At 40.0% G+C, this 22,177-nt stretch overlaps 1 protein-coding gene across 1 annotated transcript in view; it reads right to left on the bottom strand.

The window, feature by feature from the left end:
- The window catches only part of ROR1 (receptor tyrosine kinase like orphan receptor 1), a 415,703-nt gene that overhangs the window by 15,238 nt on the left and 378,288 nt on the right, over window positions 1-22,177 (bottom strand). Inside the window, exon 8 of the mRNA XM_039474389.2 lies at window positions 16,671-16,882. Within this exon, the coding sequence (XP_039330323.1) occupies window positions 16,671-16,882 (212 nt within the window). The remainder of the gene's footprint in view (window positions 1-16,670; window positions 16,883-22,177) is intronic.

Here is a 22,177-nt window from a genome sequence, read left to right as displayed (position 1 = left end):
GTGTTGCTTTAAACTTTCAGTAAATTAAAGCTTATTGATCTAGTTCTGTTCAATGTAGTATTGCTTGTAATAGCAAAAGATTATAAATGACCTCCATGTCCCCATAGAGAACACATTAAATCAATCATGGTGGAGCTAGTAAATAGAATATTTTACATTTGTAAAAAAGAATGAGGATGTTTTCTATGTACTGGTATGGAAAGGTCTGCAAAATCCTTTTGCTCAGCTAAAAATAAAAAGCAACAAAACAGTTAATGCTGGGTGCTGCTTTTGTGTAAGAGAGAAGGAGAAAAAGAACACGTGAAATATATTTCTTTGTATAAACATAAAGAAACGATGAAAGGATACTTGGGAAACAGAGAGCACTGATTATTGGGGGTATGGAAGTAGAAACGAGGGAAAGGAGGGCACAGGTAAGCGATTTTATACTTCATGCTTCTTTATGCTTTAAAATTTTTGATCCAGGTGAATATATTACCAATGCTCAAAATCAAATAATTAAATTTTTGAAAAAACAGGAGAATATTCCCATCTCACTGAATTAGAAAATATCTTTTGCAATTACAAGTCCATCCACCATTTTTCCTTTTGCTTTCAGGGTCTATATTCTCATGGGTGCTAGTGCAAATCCTTTCAGAGGGCAAGGTGTGAGTGATGAGAAAGGTAACCAGTTGAACCAATACTCCTTTTTTGTCTTGTAGCACTCAGATGATTTTACTTTTGCTGGCAAGAGTAACCCAAGGTGAATTTTTTCTGCATGCTGTTAAGATTGGGGATTTCCATCAGAACTTTTCCTAATGATGTAAATAAATCCATTTTAGGTGAAGGTCCCTTGAATGACATAGTAGATATCACTTACTTTTTGACCTAAACAAGACCTCTAGGCTCTTGGAGACAGAGGTTAAGGGACTGAGTACTAAAGCTTCTTTGTGGAAAATGGGAATTAGGAAGTAAACTCATGGAATATTAGACTGGTATAATGAGGAGTTAGAAACCCAATATCCTCTCCTCCCTCACTGCTTGAAACGAATCCATAGGCAGTATGGTGTAATTCAAACCAAATGAGCTTTGGACTCCTATAAGTCTGGGTTTGCATTTTGAATCCACTGCTTTCTATTAATAATAGTTAATACTTACATAGAACTTTGTGCCAGATACTGTTCTAAGCACTTAGCAAATATTAACTTATTTAACACCATGATCCTGTGGGATAGGTCTTATATATTAATCACTGACCTTGGGTGAATTTCTTAACTTTTCTGAACCTGTTCCCATATCTATGAAATAATATACTATCTTGCACTGTTGCAGTAGGGATTAAATACAACGATATATGAAAGTAATTCCTATCTAATAAGTGCTCTTTAAATCATTCTTATTATCCTTATTAGGAAAGTCATCCAGGAAGTAAAGTAATGCAAATGATTTAGATCCATTTAAGCCTTAAGTAGTTCCAGAGTGTTTAAATTTCTTCCTGTTAATCTTTCTCTGTTCTCCTGTAGTTGTTAAGTTTAAAAAAAAAATCATCCTTTAAAAATGACAGATAATTTGTTTTGGAGCTTGAGGGTGGGTGAGAAGTTGAGTGGCCTGTGGCTGGCTCCTCTGAGATGTGAATGAAGGTGTAGGCAGCAAGAACTCATGTGGAACAGTGGATGGTAGCAGACAGAAAAAGGAAGCAAGGCAGCCAAACTTTTGGAGGTGGGAAAAGAGGAAGAGCTGGCCAGGGCCTTGGCACCAGCACTGCACAATGGCCTTGGGGCTTCATGGCTAAGAAGGCTAGCTGCATTCCCCTCCACTGAGGTAAGCGAATGTCTTCTCATATTTTTGCCTTTGGAAAAAGAACTCTTACTGTTGCCATTTTACAGATGGAGAAAGGGGCTAAAGAAAGTATCAGGAATGTTTAGGAGAACAGAAAGAGCCACTTGCAACTCCAAGGCTCTCTGTGTGGGGCCACAGCATTCTGTTTGAAACCAGAGAAGCCTGCTGGCCAGCAATCCCAGCATGAAGCCGAATGTCTCTGGAGGCTCAGCTTGAGGCCTGCCACCTTGCAGGGCTAGGGGGTTGGCCTTCAGTATGTGGTCACTCTACAGAATTACAATTGTTTTTTCTCCCTGTTCACACATGAAAGAAAGCAGATTTTACCCCAAGGTATATCTTGCCCTATCTCACCAATACCCAGTGGGCCATATAGCATATAATCCCAAGCCTTCTCCAAGAAATCATTTACTAGAGCTACTGAAAACTAAATTTGGGGGTTTTGCTTTGCAAAGAAGCATGGAAAGCATCTAAAATGGCAGAGTCCACAAAAACCTTCCCTTCAGACACCTGTGCAGTCCAGCAAAGAAGTGCCCAGAAAAAAATTCTCCTAACTTGGTTTCAGGGGAACAATTTCCACAGTGATTTGCATTTTTAAGGTGCTCAAGTTACTTGGTACAAATGAGTCCTAACTATAGACTCATTTTCAAATTTTACATAAATCCTGAACTAGTTAAAAAATCATAAAAACCTTTAAAGAAGCAGTCAGTAGACTGTACAGTGACGGCAGGAAATTAGCTGTATTGTTGAGGAACAGATGGTTTACATTATACAAACCCTTTAGGCTAAACTTGTTTAGGTCTGGCATATTGTAAATTATATTTTAGTAATGAAAGTGAAATGACCTCTGCTTGACCTCAAGTGGGGTTTGTCTGTTTGAACGAATGTAGTGGAAAACTATGAAAGAAAATGAAGTCATAAAGTTGTGGCAGTTCAATTTTGGCTCATTTCAAGTTAAGGGGTTATAAATCTGTTTAGTTTTTGTTTGACAAGTGTTTGTCATACAGGGATGTACAAAATGTAAAGAAGTGTAAAATACACATGAGGCATGGTGCCAAAGTAAACCAAGTACAAAGGAAAACTGGAATGAATAGAGTCCTGGGCTCCTATCTCTTTATCACTCCCTCCATTAGTTGAAGGACAAGATGGCCTCAGTTTATTATATGCTGTAAGGCAATTAAGTACCTTAAAACTGAAACAGGCTTTCAGTTTCAATGTTAACATTTTTACTTCTCAAAGTAAACATGCATCTGCCTTTAAAAAATTATATAAAATTATTATATAAAATAAAAGTTGATGCAGAAGTTGATATATTGTTCCAAGATGCCTCTTTCTTTAGAAAATTTTGAAAAGCAGTGGTATTAGAGTTTAAATAAGCTCTTTGCAGAAGGAAAATGAAGCAAAAACATTTTAGATGCGAGTCATTTAGATGTGAGTCAGATGGGAAAAATGTAGTACTGTCTAAACTGCTGATAAGAGAGACCATGCTGATACTGGTGGCTTTTTTCACCTTAGTGATGACTGCTAAGTGGGAATGTGGGGGATCTTTTAGATCTCTTAGCTTTAGATATGAAAGCAATGAACCATGAGTAGAGTTTTTAAAAACTGTAATTACTTTGGTGGCTGTAGATGAATAGGGAGGGCAGACTTAGTAGTTTTATTTCCTTCCATCTTTGGGAAGTTATACCTTAGGTGACAATATATTTGAAATGACACCTGGTGAAGCAGCCTACTACTAATTTGCTATTTCCTGCTCACTTTATGAAAGTGATTACTATAGGATTTTGTGATGGCCACCAACATTTATATGCAACATGACGCCTGCTGTCACGTTTTGCCTCCAACATAATGCCATAAGATTGCTCTACTTTTGAGTCCAACTTGAAGTAGACACACAGATAAAGAACAGACCTACATTAGGGTGGAGGAAATCGAGCCCAGGGTGGTTCTGTGGGACAGAAAGGGGGCTTTAACAACAGTAGGTGCTAAAACAGGACCCACATTCAAAAGTCAGCCCCAGACGTCCCCCTGTGGTCCCTGTCACTCAAGGTCAGTTCACTCCGCATGTTCTAATGTCCCAAGGCTGACTGCTGCCCCTTTTCAAATCTATACTATTCTTTTGAAGCTGATTCTAGTTGGATCCAAGTGTCTGCAGAAGAATAGCAGGTTTCACATGGCATTTGTGCTTGCTCCATGATATGGTTTGGCTGTGTCCCCACTCAAATCCCATCTTGAATTCATGTGTGTTGTGGGAGGGACCTGAGTCATGGGGGCAGATTTTTCCCATGTTGTTCTCATGATAGTGAATAAGTCTTATGAGATCTGATGGTTCTATAAGGGGGAGTTTCCCTGCACAAGCTCTCTCTTTGCAAACTGACATCCATGTAAGATGTGACTTGCTCCTCCTGGCCTTCTGCCATGATTGTGAGGCCTCCCCAGTCATGTGGAATTGTAAGTCCATTAAACCTCTTTTTCTTACCAGTCTCAGTTGTGTCTTTATCAGCAGTGTGAAAATTGACTAATATAGTAAATTGTTACCAGTAGAGTGGGATGCTGCTGAAAAGATACCTGAAAATGTGGATGTGACTTTGGAACTGGGTAACAGGCAGAAGTTGGAACAGTTTGGAGGGCTTAGAGGAAGACAGGAAAATATAGGAAGGTTTGGAACTCCCTAGAGACTGGTTGAATGGCTTTGACCACAATGCTGATGATGATATGGACAATGAAATCCAGGCTGAGGTGGTCTCAGATGGAGATGAAGAGCTTGTTGGGAACTGAAGCAAAGGTGACTGTTGTCATGTTTTCGCAAAGAGACTGGCAACATTTTGCCCCTGCCCTAGAAATTTGTGGAACTTTGAACTTGAGAGATAAGACTTAGAGTGTATGGCAGAAGGAATGTTTAAGCAGCAAAGTATTCAGGATGTGACTTGGGTGCATTCAGTTTTAAAAGGAAAACATTCAGTTTTAAAAGGAAAACAAAGGCATTCAGTTTTAAAAGGAAAATAAAGCATAAAAGTTTGGAGAATTTGCAGCCTGACAATGCAATAGAAAATAAAATCCCAATTTCTGAAGAGAAATTCAAGCTGGCTGCAGATTTGCATAAGTAGCCAGAAGCCAAATGTTAATCACGAAGACAATGGGGAAAATGCCTCCAAGGCACGTCAGAAGTCTTCATGGCAACCCCTCCCATCACAGGCCCAGAGGTTTAGGAGGAAAAAATGGTTTTGTGGGCTGGGCCCAGGGTCCCTCTGCTGTGTGCAGTCTAGGGACTTGGTGCCTTGAGTCCCAGCCACTCTAGCTCTGACTAAAAAGGGCCAAGGTACAGCTCATGCTGTGGCTTCATAAGGTGGAAGTCCCAAGCCTTGGCAGCTTCCATGTGGTATTGAGCCTGTGGGTGTACAGAAGTCAAGAATTGAGGTTTGAGAATCTCTCCTAGATTTCAGAGGCTGTGTGGAAATGCCAGGGAGAAGTTTGCTGTGGGGGCAGAGCCCTCATGGAGAACCTCTGTTTGTTAGGGAAGTATGGAAAGGAAATGTGGGGTTGGAGCCCCCATACCAAGTCCCTACTGGGCACTGCCTAGGGGAGCTGTGAGAAGAGGGCCACTGTCCTCAACCCCAGAATGGTAGATCCACCAACAGCTTGCACTGTGAGCCTGGAAAAGCCTCAGACACTCAACACCACCCTATGAGCACAGGAAGGGGACTATACCCTGCAAAGCCAAAGGGGCAGAGGTATCTGATGCAACTCTTCCATCAGGATGACCTGGATGTGAGACATGAGGTCAAAGGAGATCATTTTGGAGCTTAAAGATTTTTTTTTTTTTTTTTGAGACAGAGTTTCACTCTCCTTACCCAGGCTGGAGTGCAATGGCGCGATCTTGGCTCACCGCAACCTCCGCCTCCTAGGCTCAGGCAATTCTCCTGCCTCAGCCTCCTGAGTAGCTGGGATTACAGGCACACGCCACCATGCCCAGCTAATTTTTTGTATTTTTAGTAGAGACGGGGTTTCACCATGTTGACCAGGATGGTCTCGATCTCTTGACCTCGTGATCCACCCGCCTCGGCCTCCCAACGTGCTGGGATTACAGGCTTAAGCCACTGCGCCCGGCCCTGGAGCTTTAAGATTTGATTACCTTGCTAGGTTTCCGACTTGCATGGGGCCTATAGCCCCTTTGTTTGGGCCAATTTCTCCCATTTGGAATAAGAGAGAATAAGAGAGCCATAACATTTGTTTTGGCTGTATTTATCCAATGCTTATGCCCCCATTGTATCTGAGAAGTAACTAACTTGCTTTTGATTTTACAGGCTCATAGGCAGAAAGGACTTGCCTTGTCTTGGATGAGACTGTGGACTATGGACTTTTGCATTAATTCTGAAACGAGTTGAGACTTTGGGGGTCTGTTGGGAGGGCATGATTGGTTTTAAAATGTAAGGACATGAGATTTGAAAGAGGCCAAAGGTGGAATGATATGTTTGGCTGAGTCACCACCCAAATCTCATCTTGAATTCCCACGTGTTGTGGGAGGGATTCAGTGGGAGGTTATTGAATTATGGGAGCAGGTCTTTCCCATGCTGTTCTCATGATAGTGAATAAATCTCATGAGATCTGATGGTTCTATAAGGGGGGATTTCCCTGCACAAGCTCTCTCTTTGCCTGCCGCCATCCATGTAAGATGTAACTTGCTCCTTCTTGCCTTCTGCCATGATTGTGAGGTCTCCCCAGCCATATGGAACTGTAAGTCCCAGTTCCACCTCTTTTTCTTCCGAGTCTTGAGTATGTCTTTATCAGCAGTGTGAAAACAGACTAATACGCCCCATCAGAGGAATCATGAGCAGACCATAGTCCTATTGAAATCAGAGGAGTATTTTTGATAATAGAAGGGCTATCCCAGTCCTTTTTCTCTTTGGAAGCACAGTTTTCTCTCAGATCTGTATTCCCTATGGGCTGACTTGCTTCCTGAATCTCAAGTACTGACCAGCATAGTCTACATCAGAGCAGGCTTCAGTGCCACCTGGAGGACTTGTTAAAACACAAATTGCTAGGCTCTACCACCAGAGTTCCTGTATGGGTCTGAGATTGTCCATTTCTGACAGTTCTCAGTTGATGAGGCTTCTGCTGGCCTAGAGGCCTCACATTTGAGAGGCCTTGGACTAAATAGACGTAGTTTTCTGGATCAGTCAAGTCTGGATCCTTAGTGATCTGGGTCCCTTCTCTCTGCAGGATGAATGACCACAGTGTGTCTGAAGAAACTGGTTGGGCAATTAAAACTTACCTGAGTGAGAGAAAACAATACACTTCTTGAAAAGATGCTTTGGAAATGTCAGGTAGAGAAAAATACAAGAACCATTAACCAGCATTTATCAGGTTTATATACTGTATGGCTGCTATCTTAGTGAAATTCATGATTTAAGGTTTCGATATATCTTTCTGTAGCTTGGGCTATATCACCAGTTTCCTTTAGTTTCAATTAGAGCCAATCATTTAGGATATATTTTAATAGCTGGTTGGATCAGTCAACTGATACTGTATACACAATATACTGTAAACACAATATGCATACAGACTACTATATGAGGGACCTGAAAGAACCATGAAGAGAGAAGACATGACTCCTATCCTGGATATCTGTAATCTGAATTTAGTAACACCTACCATGTATTAAATATCTGCCATGCACCAGACACTGAGATCCTAATAATGGCTATGATTTTTTGAATGCGTATAGGTTAGGCTGTAAGTACTTTACACATATTAGCCCCTTTCATCCTCACACCAACCACACAAGATTGGTAACTATGACTCATACCTATGTTTCAGATGGAAAAACCAAAGAACAGGTCAGTTAAGTGGTCTCACAGGTGGTAGGTGGTCAATTCAGACACCAGAGCCTGCCTTGCTAATGACTACACTACACTCCCTTGTCTGTTCTCTGACATAAGTGCTTAATGCGTCAACCCATTTAATCCTCATCACAATCCTGTGAGATTCATATTAGGACTGCCCCATTTTATAGATAAAGACATTAAGGCATTCAGTGGTTAAGTAGCTTGCCTAAAAAAGCACAACTATTAAGTGGTGATGCCAAGATTCAAATCCAAGTATGTCTAACGCCAGAGTTGCAGTGTTTTCTGGGAAGAAGAGGCAGAGTTTCCATCTGATCCTCAGAGGACTCGACATCTTAAAAGCATGAGGACCATTGATGTAAAAGTGAAATGCTCAAGGTATAAGAGCGCTCTGGTTTTTTAGTTAGACCTCACTCTGTTGATGCTCAGCTGTCTCTACTGTTTGTCTGGGATAAATGAACAAAACCTGTCCATGGCAACCTTCGCCTGAATTGGGCACGAGAGCCCTGGAGAGTATATGACTGTGAGATTTCTTAGTACCTGGACTTGGCTGTTAACATGGACCTGCTTGACTCCAAAACCTATTTTCCTTTCTTGTGCATTTTACTGGTTCTTAGGTAAACAGCGTTAGAATTGTGAAACAACTGACTCTACTCATAAATGGAAATGATTACATTTTAAAAGCTTAGAGACCACAGCCATTTTGTTTTGGGAGGTTATGGACATTTTCAAAGACTACAGCCGAATTAAGTGCCTTCTGGCTTATGCAATCAAATTCTAGAGGGAGTTTCAACCAATATTTTGCCACATTTGCTCAGAGTTCAGCTGCACTTCTCTGGAAGTGATTTAACTTCAGAAGCATTTCTTTTCTTTATAATGTAACTTTCTGATAATTAGCTTGAATGTTTGGTGGTGAGCAGGGTTGATTCTGTGGTGGAGTTACTTTATAATGCCAATGGGAGAGGTTCTATTCTGCCTGGAAATAGACAGAACAGATGCCAGTAATTGTAATGTCAGCTTGAGCCATCCCATACTCATAACTTGAGCTCATATATTTCAGTTAGCCTGAAAATAAAGGCAGTAGAGGGAAATAGAAAAGCACTGGGCTCTGCACCTGAGAAGACCTGGGTTCAAGTTTTGGCTGTCACTTAATAATTGTATGACTTTGGGCCAACTCTGAATCTGAAGCCTCAGATTTTTCACCCTAAAAATCAGACTTAGTACCTACTTCAAAGGGTTATTATAAAGATTCTATTGAAATAATGAAGTACTTTAGTCCACTTATGATGCCAATTTATAATATATTCATTTATAATACTTGTTTTTCCCAGAAATAGAGTTTCTATAGACATTGGTTTAAGCTGAGGTTATGTACTGAACAGCCTCCCAGCCCTCACTATCAGAGCTTCTCCACCCTGATGGAATTTATCCAGGGTGTAAGCAGGGTGTGGAGCAGGAGAATGTATGCTAACAGGATGGATGCAAGGAATACAAGAGCTGTCCAAAGAGCTGCCTCTATCATCTTTGCTGGGATTCTCTTGCCTGTGTCCTCACCCCAGTTAATGTCGTGCATTTCTGGATCCTATACCTTCCTCCCAACCCACAGTATCCTACGTGTGCACAGCATTTGACTCATTAAAAGATCTGTAGTTAAACCACTGCTCAAAGAAATCAGAGATGACGCAAACAAATGAAAAAACATTCCATGCTCATGGATAGGAAGAATCAATATCATTAAAATGGCCATGCTGCCCAAATCAATTTACTGATTAAATGTTATTCCTATTCAACTACCATTTATATTCTTCACAGTACTAGAGAAAACTATTTAAAAATTCATATGGAACCAAAAAAGAGCCAAGGCAATCCTAAGCAAAAAGAACAAAGCTTGGAGGCATCATGGTACCTGACTTCAAACTATACTACAGGGCTACAGTAACCAAAAGAGTACGGTACTGGTGCAGAAACAGACACACAGACCAATGGAACAGAATAGAGAACCCAGAAATAAGACTCCATGCCTACAACTACCTGTCCTTTGAAAAACCTGACAAAAAGCATCAATGGAGAAAGGATTCCCTATTAAAATAAATGGTTCTGGGATAACTGGCTAGCTTTATGCAGAAGATTGAAACTGGACCCTTTCCTTACACCATGTAGAAAAATTAATTCAAGATGAATCAAAAACTTAAATGTAAAACCCCAGTGGCTCATGCCTGTCATTCCAGCACTTTAGGAGGATGAGGCAGGTGGATCACTTGAGGCCAGGAGTTTGAGACCAGCCTGGGAAACATGGTGAAACCTCATCTCTACAAAAAAAGACAAAAATTAGCCAGGCGTGATGGCACACACCTGTAGTCCCAGCCACTTGGGAGGCTGAAGCATGAGAACTGCTTAAACCTAGGAGGTGGAGGTTGCAGTGAGCTGAGATTTCTCCACTGTACTGTAGCCTGGGTGACAAAGCGAGACTCCATCTCAATTAAATAAAAAAAAAAGCAAAATCCAAAATTATAAAAATCCTGGAAGACAATGTAAGTGATACCATGCAGGACATAGGCACAGACAAAGATTTCATGATGAAGACACCAAAAGCAATCACAACAAGAGCAAAATTTGACAAATGAGATCCAGTTAAACTAAGGAGTTTCTGGACAGCAAAAGAAACTATCAACAGAGTAACAGAAAACCTACAGAATGGGAGAAAAATTTTGCAAACTGTGCATCCGACAAAGGTCTAATATCCAGCATGTATATGGAACTTAAATAAATTTATAAGAAGAAAACAACCCTATTAAAAGGTAGGTAAAGGACATGAACAGACACTTTTCAAAAGAAGATATACATGTGGCCAACAAACATATGAAAAAAAGCTCAATATCACTAATTATTTGAGAAACGCAAATCAAAACCACAATGAGATACTGTCTCACATCAGCCAGAATGGCCATTATTAAAAGGTCAAAAAACAACAGATGCTAGTAAGGTTGCAGAGAAAAAGGAATCCTTATACACTGTTTGTAGGAGTATAAATTAGTTCAGCCATTGTGGAAGGCAGTGTGACGAGTCCTCAAAGATCTAAAGACACAAATACCATTTCATCCAGCAATTTAAATCCTGAGTATATACCCAAAGGAATATAAATCAGTCTACTATAAGGACACATGCACATGTATGTTCACTACAGCACTATTCACAATAGCAAAAGCATGGAATCAACTTAAATGCCCATCAATGAAAGACTGGATAAAGAAAATGTGGTATATATAATATACTCCATAGAATACTACGTGGACATAAAAAAGAATGAGATCATGTCTTTGGAGGGGCATGGTTGGAGCTGGAGAATATTATCCTTAGCAAAGTAACACAGGAACAGAAAACCAAGTACCACATGCTCTAATATTTAAGTGAGAGCTAAATGTTGTTCTCATAGACACACAGAGGGGAACAACACACCCTGGGGCCTTTCAGAGGGTGGAGGTCATGAGGAGAGGATCAGCAAATATAGCTAGTGAGTACTAGGCTTAAGACCTGGGTGATGAAATAATCTGTACCACAAATGCCCATGACACAAGTTTACTGACATAACAAACCTGCTCTTGTACCCCTTAACTGAAAATAGAAGTTAAAAAAAAGACCTGTACTCATCAGTTTAACAACAATAATAGTAATTTCTAGCTCTTAAATACCTGTGAGGTACCAGACACATTATCTTGAAGTGTAAAATATATCCCTTTTAAGTACTATTCTTATCCTTGCTTTACAGATGAGAAAATTAAAGATTCACAGAAGTTAGTTATTTGCTTAAGATCTTGTGGCCAGTTGACAGTGGAGCCAAGATTTGTAATCATATCTCTTTGCCTCTGGCTCTTTGAAGTGTATCAGACTACCTTCCTGAAATAAGAGAAAAGCATGGCTGGGAAGGTAAGCTAGGCCTAGAGAGTATGGACTTTTGGGTGGCAGGATTTTGGCGGCAAGAATTTTATAACTTGACATTGGTCCCTCCAGGTTGAGAAATCATTATACTCAAGGGGGAGCTAGAGCAATGCCAGAGGATGAAATCAGCGCCAGAGAATGAGAGGGAAAGGAGGACTGAAGGATGTCAGAGGATGCTCCCATTAAGGGAATTAAAAGAACTAGTGAGGAAGTATGGGAAGGACATAGGAGGAAAGCCAAGGGGAAAAAAAAATATTTCAAGATAGTGGTTAAGAATATCAAAGGCTCCAGAGAAATTAAAGGGGATGAAGACTTGGCGAAGGTCACTGGATTAAATGACATCACTGGTGATTCCGGCCCATGTTAACAGAATGGTGAGCTCAGAAGTGTTGTGAGACAATGGCTTTAAGCAGTGAGTGGAAAAGTTATTGAGGATATTTTAGCATGAAGTGTGGTGACATTTTGGAAGAACAGAGAATTTAAAAGGGAAGCCAGACTACAGCAGGGCTTTTAGATGGAAGCGTGTTGCTGGCAAAAGGGACAGGCCCAGAGAATGTAATCCCGTTTCAGTATATTCAGCAACTACTTTGGCTGGAAAGAAAAATGGAGAGATGAATTGTCTGGAAGTGAAAAAGCAGAGAAGCTGGCAAGAGATGAGGGTAAATTGAGAAGTAAAATAGAGCCATCAGCTTTGGAGAGCTGGGCCAGTGCTGCTTTCCCTCGCAATGTTCCTTACAGCAGCCAGGAGCTGCAGGAGTTTGACCCCTGGGGGCCATCCAGGTTTTGGCTACATCTCCCACTCCTGGACTGCCTTGGCTCTTCCTCGCCCCCATTCTCAGACTCCTCCATCTTTTTTTCTTTTTTTGAGATAGGGTCTCACTCTGTCACCTAGGCTGGAGTGCAGTGACATGAGCTCAGCTCACTGCAGCCTCAACTTTCCGGGCACAAGTAATCCTACCACCTTAGCCTCCCGGGTAGCTCAGAGTACAGGGGTGCACTATCATGCCTGGCTAATTGTGTGAGTGTATGTGTGTTTGTTTGCAGAGATGGGGTTTCCCCATGTTGCCCAGGCTGGTCTTAAACTCCTGGGCTCAAGCGATCTGTCCATCTTGGCTTCCCCAAATGCTAGGATTATAGGTGTGAGCCACTGCACCCTACCAGATTCCTTTATCTTTTAACCTCTCTGCCTGACTTATCTCCGGGTAGATGAGGAGCCAGGAGGCCTGGCTGAATGGGGCCCATCCTTTCCTTGAAGGGGAGACTCTGCCCTCTCCCTGCTCCCACAGTAGCACATGCCACAGCTTCTTTCCCTGACCCAAGCAAGTTTACAGAATGCTGTTTGCCAGAGTCATACCTGGCAGGGGATGTAGGGGCAAAGGAAAAGAAACAGAGAGAAAAATTTAGAGTTTCCAGGCTCCTCTGAGAAGGTTCAATTTCTGCAGTACTATAAGAAAAAAAAACCTCATTCAGATTGCAAAATTTGTAATGCAGTACAGAAAATCCTGCTTAGTTCAGGCATCACTACAGTACTCATCAGAGGATTGAATGGCTTCAAATCTTTGGCTAAAAAAAATAACAGGAAAATAAACAGTCTTCTATTCAAACACAGTCTACTTCCTATGAACAGCTGAGAAAATTGAACTGCAAAAGGCTAGATGGCTTCTTGGAGCCACAGAGCATTTGGCAGGGGAGCCAGACCATCTCCATCTTCCTGACTGTTCAGTGTTCAGATGCCTCTCTGGTCCACTGGTTTCCTTTGCCCACAGATCAGAAAAAAACTCATAGCTCATCAAAGGCTTTTACTTCTAACTGCACCGTCCTACCTCTCTGGGGACCCGAGCCGGGCCTCATCAGCCAGTCTGTCGGCAGCTCCCTATTGTCCTTTCTCAAGGGTATCGGTTTCTAATCTCCCACAGGAACCTCTTCTTCTCAATCCAAACACTCAGGAGAATTTTAGCGGCTCAGCAAGTGAAGAGAGATGGAAGCAGAGAGTTTTAACCCTGAAGGGTACATTCATTTGGATAAATAAGAACCCGGGAGTCTCTGACTTTTGAATTGGCCAAGGGGAAATAAGACAGCGGCTAGGGCAGACCGGTTTCTATCCTTCACTCCTTTTTCATCCCGCCTCCAAATAGTCCTTTGATTTTGCTCTGGTGGAGTGTTTGTTTTCAGGACTTTTTTTCTTTCTTTCTTATGTGTGTCCTTTCCTTTTAGATTTTATAGGTACATGTAATATTTATGTGTCAGTGACCTTCCAAAGCAGTTTTAGAGATTTTCTGTTTACATTTAGGAATTTTCTTTAAGGTCTACAAAGTCCTTTGTGCTTTTTCCAGGAAAGGCACTCAGTAAGAACCAAAACAAACAATTGAATAACTCAAATTTGATCGGAGCCAAATCCCTTAGAAGGGTAAGACAAAAAAAAAAAAAAGTTAGCATTTGCTTTTGTTATTTCCTTTTCCCTCCCCAACCCATTCAAATATTTAAGCCATTTCTACTTCCAGTCGGGTTCAGAAGTGTTTGTGAATGGTTTAAGGCTAAACTCTAAGCCTCATATTGGACAAATCTTGACACTGGGAGATTTAGCAAGGCACACCTCAGAAATGATCCAGAAACTATGAAAACACTGTTTACTTCACCCAGTCTCTGGGAAAACTCATGCCAGTATATTTTACATTTGTCTCTTTGACCTTAAAGGATGGGGAACTATTATTGCTGTAGCCAAATTATATCTGTCCCTCACAGGGCTAGGGCTACAACATTCAGTGACTACCATGCAGGCCCCTTACAGATTTGTTAGAAGCCAAGAGAATGCCTGTGGTTGCTTTGCAGCACAATCTGACCAAATGGAATCACATTCAGTTGCTTGCCTAACCCACCTGCCTCCTTCCCTACATGACCTGTTCTGTGAAAAAGTTATCATGGATTCTGCAAGAGCAAGGGCTGGTTCTATTTAGAAAATGTGAAAAATCCTGCATTCACATTTTATTGCTTCTATCTAATAAAGTAGCTTTTGGACCTTAGGCAAGTTACTTAGTCTGTTTGCGTCTCAATTACCCTGGTTGTACAATAGTAATAATAATACCGACCTTATATAATTGCTGTGTGATAATGGATGGAAAAGTTTCTGGTATTGTTCTTGACAGTTTGTATTAATCGATATTAGCTTTTTTTCTATTTATGCCACAAAGCTCTCTGGGATCTCTGTTGGCTATCATGTGATGCAAAACAAACCTCTACTAAAAATGGAATTATATTGCAGATTGAGACTAACCTACAAAATTGATAATTTCTAAAAATGGAAATGATTCTTCCATGGTTCCTGCCCTGGCAATGAGGAGCACACCTTTCCTGGATGGTGGCTGCTGCACCAAATTGCCATCTGCTGTAACCAAACTGAATGGGTCTCCCCTCATCCAGAGTTCTGGTGTTTCTAAGATTTCTCAACATTCACCAACAGAAATGAAAGAGAAAGAGTCTCATGGAACAATGACTCTTGCACTAGAAGCTTGAAGCCACGAGATAGGTAAAAGTATCTGCCAGATCAACTAGGGGAATGTGCAACAATATTAACCTCCCCCACATTTGCTTTCCCTACTTTTATGGTAACACTAAGTAGTAAGGATTAAATGTGATATTATATAAAATTCTGTAATGTACGTAAATCAGCCAGCTAGAAGCTGGGATGTTAAAAGAGTTGAATCTCCACCTCTGCCCATCCTCCAGGCTATTGTGTGAACTCTATGGTCTTCAGGATCTGCAGGGTTTTTTTTTTTTGTAAGATAAAAATTCACACTCAGCAAAAGAACAGTGGTTTTGCGGAATACAGAATATAGAAACCGAATTTTTAGCATTTAAGGAATTCCAAATCCTATTAATAAAAACAACTTCATAATAACAAAAATCTTTTCAAGACCTTTTAAATAAAAAGATCTAAATAGTAAGGCAAACAAACAAACAAACAACAAAAAATCCAAAAAAACAATGAGGGCTCTGTGTCAGCTCAATTATGCTACTCCACATATTAGATAAGAGGATTAGTTAACTTGAGTGTGAAGACTGTTTTTTTTCCTAAAAGTTTATTAAAAGTAATGTATTTCCTCTTTATGAGGGTTAAAAGAATAATACACTTACTAACCCACAGGGAAGATAAATATTTGTTGAATGAATGAATGAATGTTCTTACGGAGTTGGAATAATTAGAAAAAAACCAGGCTTTTAGATGCAAGAATCCTAAATTATTTAAATGAAATCTTTTTGCTGAGAGGCCTGGGATTGCGGTGCTGGCCTTCCTGAAAGAATCCGTTGTATTTTAGTTTTGAGATGTAGTACAGGGGTTCCATTTAAGGTAAGGGCCAGTGACCCTAGGTTCCTTGTCAGGACCTTGAGCAACTCAAAACGTTTAAAGATGTAGACAAAAAGCACAAGAGAAGGGGTTGATTTAGCTCAAAGTGGGGAAAGCCAAGGTGGGTTATCACAAAATAGCATTCAAAGACTATTAGAAGGACAACACTTCTCTTAAAATACACTTAAACCAAAGAAAAAGACATGAAAGTTAGGCCTAAAAAGGATTTTTTTAAATTGTGGTAAAAAAAAAACACAATAAAATGTACTATCTAATCATTTTTAAGTATGTAGTACAGTGGTTTTAACTATATGTAAATTACGCAATAAAAAGAATTTCTTGACAGTGAAGTTTGTGAACAATGATGGATCTTCTTCTCTCCTGCAATTTGGATGGAAAAGTATGAAATTTCCTCTTTGAAATTTTAAACCATTGCTCACATTCTGAGTCCTGACAGGCTGGCCAGGATGATTTCTTAGGAATCATTTCTAGCCCAGCGACTCTACGGCAAGGCAGTGATATGGCTGGCCCAACCCTGAAGCAGATATGCTGATGAAAGCGTCTTGGGAAAAGTTAGAGGTAGGTAGTTCATCTTTGCATTTGCTTAAAATGAACCTTAGCACTTACAAAACTCTGATTCCATATAATTTGATTTGTAAGCTTCAGAGGATTATAACATGTTGCTTTAACTTGAAGCCCATGGAACAAATGCAGCTCTGAACTGCTAGCATTACCTTGGGTTTATATGCATTCAGCATTGACATCTCTACATTTTGACCTCTGACGTGTTTTGGTTGCCTCTGGACTGGTGGTGACGATGACTTCTGGTTATTGCGACAGACGCAAATGAAGAAGAAGAGTAAAGCAATGGCCAGGGGAATGGCAACGCTTGGCACTAGTATGTATAGGATTTCCATTTTATTCTTCTCCTTGGAATCTTTTGAATCTGGGTGCAGAAATGAAAAAGAACAAAAGTTATACTCTTTAAAGTAACATGTATAATATTACATTGCATAGTTTAAAATGAACCACCTCTTCTATTCTTCTATACACACAAATCCACTGTGAGAAAAAAAGGAATCCATTGCTTATTACCATTTGTTTCCATCAAACCTTCAACATAATTTATTGAAGTTTAAAAGTTTAGAGTTCAAATGTTTAAAAACTGCAGAGGGGCATTATGAAGACTTTGTATGTGTGTGGGTCCCCCTCTGATGTTGCCTCTCCTTTGTGGCAGACCCACATTTCTCTAACACCTTAAAAGTTAAACGCCATGTGAATGGGCTGTATACATCCAACAGCCTTAATGTGGACCACAGGGCTCTCCTTCCATTGGCCGCCAGCCCAGATCAGCCCCCACAACATGGTGTTCCAGAAATCATGCCCTGGTCTTGGCTGGTTTGGACTTATGGGGCCAATCCTGCATCTTCCAGAATCAACATCACTAAAGAATCCTGGTCCCAGTGTTCCAAAAGCCACTGGCCTGAGAATATGGGGGCCTGAAGTCTGGGTTAGTTTGATCTTTGATCAGCTGTGTGACCCTGAACAAAACATTCATGTCTCTGGGCCTCATTTTTCACCTCTGCAAAAGTGAAGTGTCTGTTTTGGATGGTGCCTTTCCAGCATGGCGGCACTGTGTAACCTGACACTTTATTGAAACCCTAGAATTCTTAAAGGGTTTCCTATGAACCCAATAATTATGAGTGCTAACACTGAAGTATAATTTTGAAATCTTCTATATCCACTTTACTGTTGCTTGGAAAAGAATACAATATGTGTAGGAGAACATGAGACATACTTTTCTTTTTATCAGTTTGAGTCTGACCATTGAAACCAAATACTTAGGCATGTATTGTCATTAATGAATTATTTGACTGGTAAAACAAACACAGAATTATGGGATAGTAGTTAGAGGGGTCACACAATGACATGACTTGATAACCAAGATCAGCTATCTTTAAGAAAACCCAAAGTGTGAAAACTCAGATTGACACAAAATTCAGAGATGATTATTTACTTTACAAAAGAATTAACCATGCATCCATTCAATTGTCCTTCCACTCATTCAGTAAGTCAATCAACAAAAGCTACTGCATGCCAGGCACTATTGTAGATAATGGGAATATAAAATTCAGTATGACATGTCCTCTGCCCTTAAGGAGCTTATCATCTGGTAAGGAAAATAGAAAGATACTTACATGTCCTTGTAAATGCGAAAATGGAAGTATAAAGAGATTGATGAAAAGACCGAAAAAATTTCTTTAAATGATGAGTTACCCTAGTACATGTAAATAAGAATAAACCATATATAGTTTTTACTTGTACACACCTTGTTTAGAAACTATTTGGCAGGTGAGATATGGCATGTTAGTTATTTGAAAGGAATACCAAAAGCTGGTGTTGGGACTATGCCCTGTGAGTTAGGCCCCAGAAAAGTCTGGAGAGGGGTTAAATCTGGTTACAGAGTAGAATAAAAATAGTTACAATTTTAGGCTGGGTGTAGTGGCTCATGCCTGTAATCCCAGCACTTTGGGAGGCTGAGGCAAGCAGATCACCTGAGCCTAGGAGAATTTGAAACCAGCCTGGGCAACCTGGCAAAACCCTGTCTCCACAAAAAATTAAAAAATTAGCCAGGGATAGTGGTGCATGTCTGTAGTCCTGGCTACTTAAGAGGCTGAGGCAGAATGATCACCTGAGCCCAGAAGGTCGAAGCTGCAGTGAGCTATGATTGTGCCACTGCACTCCAGCCTGGGCGACAGAGTGTGGGACTCTGTGTCAAAAAACAAAACCAAACCTAATTTTAATATTTATCAAATATTTTCTACTGGTGCAAAATCATGTTAGCTATTATTACTATGGATCGGGTGCTTTTCATAAACTCATTTTATGTCACAGCCAACTCTATAAGGTACATGACATCCTTATCTTCATTTTTATAGGTGAAGATGCTGGAAGATGGAGTGGTTAAGTAAGTTGCCCAATGACATGGAGCTAGTAAGTCAAAAGCTGGGATCCCATAGTCGGTCTTGCTTTTTGCCCACCATTCTAGCTACTATACTGCACTGCCAATAATTGGAGAATTTTGTCCCTATTTTCTCATGATAGGGTTCCTCTTGTTTCATGGAGGTAGGAAGGATGAGGCTAATCTGAAAGGAAGGGAGTAACACTGAAGATTTGCTATACGTGATGCTTTTGCAATCCCTGCTTTATACACTGTTACCAGTAAATATATAATCCAGGCATCACTGGAAGCCATTCTGGTCAGTACTAGGTGCATCAGTAATGATTGTGTCTACATGCCTGTGGATAGACAGGAATTCACCTGAGTCGAAGACTGTCTGCCACAGGGCATGCAGGCAGAAACCTCTGAATAATGATAAGTGCCTCTGTCATTATATAGGTGACCTTCAGTGGACACTTAGCCACTCTGAGCAAACTCATCTGTAAAATGGGAATAATACCTACTTCACAGAATTGCTGTAAGCAATAAATCTATTCTAGTACCAGTTACCACTCAAGGTTTACCCTTTACCCTTATATTAGAGGGGAATTCACAGATAAAAGTTCAGGCTGGGCCGGGCGCAGTGGCTCAAGCCTGTAATCCCAGCACTTTGGGAAGCCGAGGCGGGTGGATCACAAGGTCAAGAAATCGAGACCATCCTGGTCAACATGGTGAAACCCTGTCTCTACTAAAAATACTAAAAATTAGCTGGGCATGGTGGAGCCTGCCTGTAATCCCAGCTACGCCGGAGGCTGAGGCAGGAGAATTGCCTGAACCCAGGAGGCGGAGGTTGCGGTGAGCCGAGATCGCGCCATTGCACTCCAGCCTGGGCAACAAGAGCGAAACTCCGTCTCAAAAAAAAAAAAGTTTCAGGCTGGAAGTTTTGGGCTAAATAATCTTAAGCAAGGAACAACCTCTCTGATCTCTATTTCCTCGTTTATTCAATGGAATAAATAAGAGTGGTAGAGCAGAAATAATAGTACCTGCTCTACCAATCTTATTTGGTTTATGTGAGAATCAAATGAGATAATGTTCACGAAAGAACCTTGGATAATTGAAAACTGCCATACAGTTGTTGGATGTTATGGTTATTATTAACATTATAAACCATTTTCAAATTTCTCAGTACCCTAAGGGGGTAAAGTCTCTCTTGTTATTCTTGGATTTTCGGTGAAATCATTTTGAGGATCATGATTACAAAAGCAATGAGGCTAATTTAGTACTAATGTAATGCTAGTCATTTTTTCAGGCCAGATTTTTAGCAACAAGAGAAAGTAGGGTCTCACCTGTCTGGCAAACAAAGGAGTCTATTCTGTATTCATTCCCTATCAGAGTATTCACGGAGGGTCTTTTATTGTAAACGGGGGTCTGCGACAAATCCCCCTGTAGGTCTGCAGGAGAACAAACTTCAAGAAGCTAAATCCTTTAAACAGTCAGGCTTGGCTCTTTCTGATTACACTGAGGATATGCTAACAGGCACAAGGGGCCCAGTGTCTTTTTGCCAAGTGAAATAATCAAGGAAAACAATAGGTGGTCATGTTGGAAGTGACAGAAACACATTCAGGCCCATTGTAATCTTCTATACAAAGTGCTTCCTTCCCTACACAGCTCTCTGAATTTGGCCAGAAGGGGATTCAGTCTCTGCTGGCTCTGAAAACCTCATATAAAAATATTTCATAGAACAATAAGCTTTCCAAATGAAAAATTAGAAAACTATCTGCCTAGCTCCTCTTTGATGTCCTAGCACTTATATTCCTCATTTTAACCCGGCAGGCACTTTGGTGTTATCTTGATTTACACATAGAGAAATTGAGGCTGAGAAAGGAAGAACTTGTCAAAGCTACAAAGTAGCAGAATCTGGGTTGAAATGGAAGCCTGTCTACCTTCAGTGCTTCTAGTAAATTATATTACTAATCAAAATTACCCTAAAACATTGTATGTAATTGTTTTTCATCATTCTCCTTAAGAGTCCAACATTCTCTTTCAAAGAAGACTAATATCTAATGGGGATCATACTATTTTTAAGAAATCACTTTGGAACAATGGACATTATTCTTACTAGTCATTTTGGTAATGGACACCTCCAATGCATTGCAGAGAAAATTGGCTGAAAATGAGAATGCTGAAGATTTTTAATACTTAAATGCACATATTAGTTACATCAAGTTAAATACTTTGGATTTTTGAAACCAACAACTTAGTCCAGATCACATGATTAATTTCCTTTCAAAAATCAACAATTTGGTATCACAGTTCACATCTGACATTCCTGTTTTATTTTTACAATGATATTTAATACTTTGATTAGTAATTAAATATAATGGAGAAAATACTCCTTTCTTAACCTGAAGCTTAAAGCAAAGTAATCATGATTCCTCATTAAAGAGGTACTTTTAATAAAGTGAAACATCATCTGAAATATTACTCTGAGTTAAAACAAGAAAAGGCTCTGGTTTTAAATATGGCAAAGGTGGGAAGAAATCTTATAGAACTTTAAAATTCAAGGGAAATGAAACAAGTTTAAATTATAATCTTGATGGAAAAAGTTTTAAAAACCACAGAAAACAAACAGGAATCACTACCATTTATTATTTGAAAACTATAAAATAGCAGGTTGGTAGCAGATAGGGTCCTGCACTAGTGATTTAGGCAAATGCCTGAAAGCCGAGAGAGAGAAGGGTAGGTAATTAGGCCTTCGGTTGGCAGGCTGGGCCCAGGCATTCACTCTCTTGACTTGATGATGGAAATACTAAGTAGACGATCTATTGCCTTACGTATTCTCAAATGAATTCTTAAAAAAAAAAAAAAAAGCCAAATAGGCCATAAACATTGACTAAAATTTTTCTCTGCAGAAAAGGTTTTAAGTACAGTAAGTTAAGGGCAGTAACTCATTTGTGAGCATTTGGGGAAAATCTTAGTAACTGGAATCCACACAATTTCACTGCAAGTTCTATAAACTCTCAAGGCCTCAGTTTCTTCCTCTATAAAAGAATTGGGCTAATCTTTTTTAATAATTAAAAAATGTTTAATTATTTAAAAAACCATAAAATTTACCATCTTAACCATTTTTAATTTTACACTCCAGTAAAGTATATTCTTGTTGTGCAACCAATCTCTAGAACTTTTTTATGCTGTAAAATAAAACTCTACATCCATTGAATAACTCCCCTCTTCCCCCAGCCCTGACAACTACCATGGTACTTTCTGTTTCTATGATTTTGACTATTTTAGGTACTGCAT

Source organism: Saimiri boliviensis, chromosome 11, assembly GCF_048565385.1.
Source record: "Saimiri boliviensis isolate mSaiBol1 chromosome 11, mSaiBol1.pri, whole genome shotgun sequence".
Taxonomy (NCBI): domain Eukaryota; kingdom Metazoa; phylum Chordata; class Mammalia; order Primates; family Cebidae; genus Saimiri; species Saimiri boliviensis.
The sequence above is the reverse complement of the archived record's forward strand: the minus strand, read 5'-3'. Positions and strand labels throughout refer to the sequence as shown.